At 38.8% G+C, this 8,602-nt stretch overlaps 1 protein-coding gene across 1 annotated transcript; it reads left to right on the plus strand.

The window, feature by feature from the left end:
- The first annotated feature begins 3,551 nt into the window (after nucleotides 1-3,551).
- Nucleotides 3,552-7,952, plus strand: LOC137016947 (piggyBac transposable element-derived protein 4-like). The gene is given in 3 exon segments (XM_067380823.1): nucleotides 3,552-3,889; nucleotides 4,945-5,764; nucleotides 6,183-7,952. Coding segments are annotated over 3 exon segments (1,245 nt in total). The 5' UTR covers nucleotides 3,552-3,605; the 3' UTR covers nucleotides 6,324-7,952.
- The last annotated feature ends 650 nt before the right edge of the window (nucleotides 7,953-8,602 follow it).

Genomic DNA, 8,602 nt, shown 5'->3' on the forward strand with positions numbered 1-8,602 from the left:
ATACTCAGAGAATGGTGTCACAAACATTGACACAGCAGAACGAGTGAGTGGGTCACATTTGTTAATCAAGGCAGACTTGAAACTTGACATCATTCTTAGTGATATCAGAATTGCCACTGAAAGTTTTAAACACCTCCAATAATTGTTCTGAAAACTGCTGGGTGCTCTCCTTTCCTCATGTGCATCTCAGATATTTTATCCCAATTAACTGACAACACACCTAAAACTTCAAGCAGTGCCTGTTTCCTATCTGACTTAATTGCAGTTCTGTCCTTTACTTTCCGAGTTAAGGCTCCAGACAAAGTGTCAGGCAGGCACATTGTTAACAACACACATGCATCACCGTCTGTAAATTAGTAAATCTCTGCATATTCCTCCAAGTTTTTCAGAAAATCTAATGGATCTTGTTTAGCAGGATAAAATTTCCCAATATTCTTGATCAGAGTTTCTAGTTCAGTTGGATTAAATCCTCTGACTATGGTAATGGTAATTTGCTGTTCCCTTCCTTCAATAGCATGCATAGTTGTTGTAGTATGAACTGGTGCCATAGGAAATCTAAATGTACAGTCAGAGTCTTGACTACTGAATGACTGAGAATCTCTTTCCCAACCCTCAGAGCCATGTTCCTGCAAATCTGGCATTCCTGGAACTGGGTTACACAACGTGACACCTAACAATGTCTTACTGGTGTTTTTTTAGCTATGCCATTCTTGATCATAAACTCACAAGCTGTCTTCGTTTCCTCCAAACTGCTGGCCAATTTTTCCACAGATGATTTAAGCATGTCTTTGTTAGTTTTAAGAAATGCAATCTCATTCTGCATTCTGATCTTTTCTTCTTTCCATATTGTTTTACTAGCTAGGTAATTATTTGTAGAAATTACCCCTTCAGCGTAAGTTTATCAAATTTAAAACAATGCCTCAGTACGTTGGGAAAAACTACACAGCTTCGGGTTATTGTTTTAAATTTCCCAGAATCACTTTGCGTTAGGGATGGGCGATATAATCGCTTGCGATAAATACCGTTGAAAATTCTCCTCACGATAAAAATTTGTCTCCTCGCGATAATTACGATAAGTCTAGTTGTTGACGTATTTCGTGACCGATTCACTGTTCACGTGTGGAGTTAAAACAAGCATGACGAAAGACGTGAGGCTGAGGAGCAGCTTGTTATTAAGCGAAGAGTTCCCTTCACAATTTGGAACTGGTTTGGTTATAGAAAATCAGATGTGGAGCAAACTACGGTAATCACTATAAACAAATGTTCAATGAATGAGCCGTATGTCATTCACGCCATCATCACCCGGGTTTTGATAGCACGCGAGTGCAGGTGAGACCTGAACATCTCACGTTGCTACTGTTTAAACTAAACTCATTTAAACCTTGCCAGTTGCCACTTTAAACATTCAACTGTAAGACGCAAAAGAGAACTTGCACGCGCTGTGAGGAGAATAATTGTGTACTCATCCAAAGCGCGTACACGGAGAGCTGCGTCAGATATATTTTGTAAACTATCTGAAGACATAGTTGGGATTGTTACTTTTTGATAAAGTTAGGGCTGTTACGGTCGGCATGACAATCGCGCCACCGCGGTCGTGTGACATTATATATATATATATATATATATATATATATATATATATATATGATCACACTGCATTGGGTCAATTCAGTTCAGTTACTTTAGAATCTTAACAGAATTATAAAAACTCTACACTCAGTTTCAGTTACGTTAGAAACTTACCACTTTGTTTCAACTACTTTAGAAACAATTCTAATACAATTCTGTCACCACACTGCGTTGGGTTGATTCAATTACTTTAGAATCTTAACAGAATTATAAGAGACTAACACCAAGTTTCACTTACTTTAGAAACTTTAAACTTAAGCACTTTGTTTCCGTTCTCCGAAGAGAAACAATTCTCTTCTGTCCTTAAAATTTCCTTTCTAGATTTTTTTTTTTAAATGAGGGGGTTCCCTGACAAAAACCAGCATAAAAAACAGAAAACAGTTTTTCTTACCTTTCCCCACTTTATTGGAAATCCCTCCTGGCTGGCTTGCCAATGTAAGAAAAAATGATGAGGACGTTGAAGAAGTTTATTCCAGTGTAGCAGTGACAAAGTACACATAGCACTTTGGGTTCATCAGAGTCGGAATGAACACAGAACATCCAAATCTCAAACCTTTTATCCTGTTTACAGTTTGCCACTCTTGAAATGTAAATGTAGTTTCTCATGTTTTACCAGCTGTGGTCTGTATGTTAATAAAGTTGTTACACCTCATTGACACCCCCATTCTCATTCTACAATTGATAAATGGTACATAAACAATATACCAGTTGCCTTTCTTCTTCTCTATGATAATTAAGCTATTTTGGGGATAAGCTCATTCTAAAATATACTTTGGAGTGGAATCTGGGTCGAGGCAGACTACAATTTCTTATAGGGTTCTTTGCCATGAGGTGCCATGTTGAACTTCCAGTGACCAGTATGAGAGAGTAAGAGTGATTACACCAAATTTAACACACCTGCTTCCCATTCACACCTGAGACCTTGTAACACTAACAAGTCACATGACATCGGGGAGAGAAAATGGCTAATTGAGCCCAATTTGGACATTTTCACTTAGGGGTTTACTCACTTTTGTTATTTTGAGGGAACAGCTGTTCAGCTGTCTGTGTATAATTGTTTTCCCCTGTCTTTCTGTCTTGTGTTCCTGTTTTGTCCCGTGAGAGATCCGCCGCAACATGCCAAGGAATCCCTGTGGCATCATCAGGATTTTTAACCAATCAACATACATGACATCAGTGACTCTGTTTTCTATCCTTGTGGACAAACCAACCTGGTTTTCATTATTTTGCCTTGGACTTCTTCACAGGACAGCACTGTTCCTCAATGTGCTCCCAGATTCGAAATGCCTCACCGGTGAGGCTGAACCATAACACACACACACACACAGGGAAATATGAGACTGGTGAAACTGTAACAGAGAAATGTGAGAATATGTGAAATAAAATCAATGAATCAAATAAAGGGGAGACATTGGATCCAAAATGCAAAAGTCACACACCATGTCTCTCTCTTGAACACACACACACACAAACAAGCACGCGCAACAGAGTAAGGTCAAAGGATGGAATTCTTCACTAGTAACCTCCAGGCCTATTGCAGCACCTGTTTATAAAATCAAGAAGCCAATCACAGCATCTGTTGACACACACACACACAAGTAAATACTAGACTGGTGAGCCTGTAACAGAGAAATATGAGAATATGTGAAATAAAATCAATGAATAAAATAAAGGGGAGACATTGGGTCCAAAATTTAAAAGTCACATACTATGTCTCTCTCTCTTGAACACTCACGCACACACACACACGCACACACAGAGAGTAAGATCAAAGGATTGAATTCTTCCCTAGTAACCTTCAGGCGTATTGCAGCACTTGTTTATGAAAACAAAAAGCCAATCACAGCATTTGTTTATGAAAACAAAAACTTGGGGTATAAATATTGCCACTTTGAGCCCAGTACACAGTTCATTCTCCACAATTGCTAAGAGATATACTGCTCAGGAGACCCTGGCTTATTTACTACATAACAGTGATGAAAAAGGGAACAGAGCCAGATGAGCAAGTCTCTGAAGAGGAAGATTTTACAGAGGCTGACCAAAACTTCACTGAGGATTCAGAGGAGAGAGAAGGCCCTGAAACTTACCTCTCCAAGAACGGGGAAATACTGTGGTCTTCAACTCCTCACACAAGGACACAAAGGAGAGCACAGGCAGAGGAGGTCAGAAGAAATGCGCCTGGACCAACAAGGTATGCCTGTGTAAGGGCTGAAGATATCAAATCTACTTTTGAACTTTTTTTTCAAAGCTCCATGCAACAAAAGATTTGTGGCAGTACAGATATTTTCTGCCTCCGTTTATGTTCTTTGTCAACGCCTCCTAATCTATGAGCTCTAGGATTGGAGGAAAGGATTAATTAAGGGTGAAGGGTGAAAGTATATATGGGCGAGGTTTAGAGACTGATGTCACGTTCAACTGACCAGAGACGTTGCGTTTTCCTTTGGAGGCAGTCCTTGCGGGTAGATCTTACGTTACCGTTTCCGGGAATCATGGCGAGGAGGTGGGGTGCAGCTACCTGTTAAGCCTGTCGCTAGCGGGCGTTGTCGTCAGCCGGTGAATGCTCTTACTCAAGTTTGGGGACTGGATTGGAGTTTGTACTATATTCCAAAAACGTCTGCTTGGTGGTGTATAAAAAGGGAAAAAAAAAAGGCTGACAACGTCGATGACCCGAATCACTCTTAGATACCACCCGTGCTGCCGACTTGGTCAGTGTTGCTTTAATCACAGATATACATTTTTTCTTTCATCTCTCTCCCTCTGTCACTCTCACATACGTATACACCACATTATTATTTTTATTTATTTTTTCCCTCTGATGTTTGCATATTTGTTTTGTTTGTTGTTTTGCAAAGTTGATTTATATTGAATAGTAATTCAGTGTTTTTTTTTTATATTTAAAATTATCTTCTTCTTTTGAAGTGTCCAACTTACACTATATTTCATTAAAAGACAAAGTTGCATTAAATTTATTGCTTTTCCGTTTTTCTTTATTATATAAATTTATGTAACGGATGGTTATTTTATTTTTTTTTCTCTCTATTTATCCGAGGTGATTATATTATTATTATTATTTGTGGCAAGTGCATACTTGTCTGGCGCCCGAACTAAACTGATTGTTTACTCATATATTTATATATGTTTTTTTTTTCCCGAGGTGTTGGGGACTAAGAATCAACTTAGGACTGTGAGCAGTTTGTTATATGTGCTAATGTGGCCTCGTGGTTAGTACTTAGCGTTACCATACTGAGGACCCGGGTTCGATTCCCTCCTGCCGGACATTTTTTTTTTTTATTATTGTTGTTGGGAACCACCGTTACAGATTCTTGAGATGAGAAATTTAGAGGGGCAACGAGTGTTTGGTGAAGACTGGTCTAATATTGAATGTAATAAAATTCAAGCATTTATTGGACTTCTAATTCTTGCTGGGGTTTTAAAATCTCACCACAAATCTGCATCCAGTTTATGGGACAGTGAGTTGGGGAGGGCAATTTTCCGTACAACCATGCCACTGAAAAATTCAAACAACTGACTAGGATGACAACTGACAAGACTACCTCTCATGTACAGACCAGATACCAACATTACAGTTGATGAGAGCTTGGTGGGATTCAGGGGCCGGTGTCCTTTAAAGCAGTACATGCCAAAAAAACCTGCCAAATATGGCATTAAAATATGGGCAGCCTGTGATGCAAACTCGAGCTACTGTTTGAACATGCAGGTATACACAGGAAAACCTCCAGGGATGCCACACGAAAGAAACCTGGGAAGGAGAATAGTCCTGGAAGTGATGGATGGCTATCAAGGGCATATTGTCACTTGTGACAACTTTTTTACTTCATATGCTCTTGGCATAGAGCTCCTAAACAAGAAAATGAGAATGATAGGAACAATCCGAAGGAACAAGCCAGAGCTGCCAACTGCTCTGACCATTCAAAGAGGCCGGGCTAAGTTCTCATCTATGTTCGCCTTCACAGAAACACACGCCATCGTGTCGTACTGCCCCAGAAAAAATAAAAACGTTCTTCTCATGAGCACTGTGCAAGAAGATGCAGCAGTGAGCGAAAGAGAAGACAGGAAACCTGAAATGATCTTGCCATACAACAGGACCAAAGGGGGAGTGGACAATCTTGATAAGGTATTTGCTACTTTGCTACTAATTATTTATTGAAATACATATATATATTCTAAAAAAATGATGATGATAATAATAATATTACTAATATATGTAATATATATATATATGACATCCAGTGATAGTTCAATTCACTTTACATGCCATAGCTTAGAATAAAAAAAAGTATTTTATGCATTTATTTATGTGTATGTATATATATATATATATATATATATATATATATATATATATTATTGTTATATATATTTATATATACATATTTATATAATTATATATTTTATATTTATATATAATTATCTAATTGCTCAAAATACTTTTTTTTTATTCTAAGCTAAATGCCATGTAAAGAGAATTGAACTAACACTGGACGTCAGCAGTAATACTAAATGTTTGTGTATGCTTTTTTGTGATATTCCAGAAAATCCGGAGAAAGACAGCTCGCTGGCCCATGGCAATCTTCTACAATATGTTGGAGACAGGGGGACAACTACATGAGGAGGCACTTTTTGCAGGACCTGGGAAGAGCGCTCGTCAAGTCAAGTCAAATTTATTTATATAGCGCTTTTACAATTGGTAATTGTTTCAAAGCAGCTTTACATATTAGAAGCACAGAAAAAAGGGAAGTGGTTAAAAATATGCTGTAAAAACAAGCGTGGTAATATGTAACATATACAAGATGGTGCTACATTAACTTCCGGGGTGGAAAAAAGCTTGTGTTAGACATAAGTATATACAGCTGTGACAAAAAAGTAACTCACTTCACACTGTACTTATATTGTACTTATATTTCGCAAATATATACATTGCAACTAATACAACTTCACCTTATCATAAACTTTCAAAAAAGAAAGAAAGAAAGAAACAGCCCCCTATCAATTCAAACACTCAAGTTCTTCCAAATCCAAGTCTATGTCCTCAAATTGTCTTGAACATCTACACTCTCTTTCTCATTAGTACAAGGAGTACAAAGCACACTGTCCTTCTCACTGTGGACATCACACTGCAAAGATTTACTAAGTCCAGATTCACTGCTGCTTAAAGCACAAACACTAGCTGAAGTAGTACAAGGCACACTGTCCTTCTCAATGTGAACATCAGATTGCACAGCTTTAGAATGACCACATTCACTGCTGCTTAAAGCACAAACACTGGCAGTAGAAGTACAAGGCATACTGTCCTTCTCAATTTCAAAATTAGAGTGCACATGTTTGTGGAAACCAGGCACACTACTGCTTCTGGCCTCATACATGGACTTTACAAACTGTACATTTATCATGACTTGGCCACACATATCAATCTGCAGTTTTTCATGGCCAAGTACTTTTGAAACCAATTCCTAATAGGTTGCAGAATTCGTCATGGTCCATGTGAATTTTCTTGTTTTGTGCTCCTATTTCAACTGTGATGTGTCCACGTAACAGACATGTAACTTTGGAAGCAGAAAGCTCTGCAATTTTCACATCGAGTCATATTGGTTTCCAGATTCACAAACTCCAAAATACTGAATTCTGTGTCCACAATTTCTCCTACAATACTTTCTCATTCACCTTGTTCTACTTCTGCTGAACTACCACAGTCATCAACAATGGAAAAGGTAGTTTGCACAGTTGTGCTCAAACAAAATGTCTGTATGAACAAGCATACAGACACATCTGTAAGCTCATACCAGCTACCTATTTCCAATGAACGGTCACCCCACACTGTTAAGAAGATTTTTTTAGCATGGTCTGCGACGGTATTTGTTGTCTGTGTCAGCCTCTGCCGGCTCCTACTGACAGTTTGCTTCTGAGAAAGTAACTGCAACACCTTCACCTTCACAGACACCTTAAAATAAGATGTAAAATAAAATGTCATATACTTATATCTCTTCAAAAACAAAACAACATACAACTGCAATATTTATTATTATTATTTTCATTATTATAATTATTTATAAATACTCATAACTGTAAAAAATTATTATATTTATTATTTATATATATTATTTACTTTCCCTAACACATTCAAACAGGCTTGGGTAACCCCACTGCTTAAGAAACCCACATTAAACATGTCTCTTGTAGACAGCTACAGACCTGTTTCTCTCCTACCATTCATAGGAAAAACACTTGAACGAGTTGTTTTCAACCAGGTGTCATCTTTCCTCTCACGGAGCAACCAATTGGATGTCAATCAATCTGGTTTCAAGAGTGGCCACTCGACTGAGACTGCACTGCTGTCGGTCACTGAATCCCTGCGGATTGCAAAGGCTGATTCCAAATCATCAGTTCTCATTCTGCTCGATCTATCAGCTGCCTTTGACACGGTGAATCATCAGATCCTCCTCTCCACCCTCTCATCACTGGGCATCACAGGTACTCCACTTCTCTGGTTTGAATCCTATCTCACAGGAAGGTCTTTCAGGGTTGCCTGGAGAGGGGAGGTATCCAAAGCTCATCAGCTGACCACGGGTGTTCCTCAGGGTTCAGTTCTTGGACCCCTCCTCTTCTCCATTTACACTACATCACTTGGTCCCATCATTCAGGCACATGGTTTCTCCTACCATTGACACACAACTCTTCCTTTCATTCCAACCAGATGATCCCACAGTAGCTGCACGAATCTCAAGCTGTCTGGCGGACATCTCGGCATGGATGAAAGAACATCATCTACAGCTCAACCTGGCTAAGACTGAGCTTCTCGTCTTCCCTGCCAATCCGACTCTAAATCACGATTTCAGCATCCAGCTAGGCACATCCTCAATTACCCCATCAAATTCGTCCAGAAATCTTGGAGTAATCATTGATGATCAACTGACCATCAAAGATCACATTGCAATGACAGCTCGGTCATGCAGAT

Source organism: Chanodichthys erythropterus, unplaced genomic scaffold (assembly GCF_024489055.1).
Source record: "Chanodichthys erythropterus isolate Z2021 unplaced genomic scaffold, ASM2448905v1 ctg002290_np12, whole genome shotgun sequence".
Lineage (NCBI taxonomy): Eukaryota > Metazoa > Chordata > Actinopteri > Cypriniformes > Xenocyprididae > Chanodichthys > Chanodichthys erythropterus.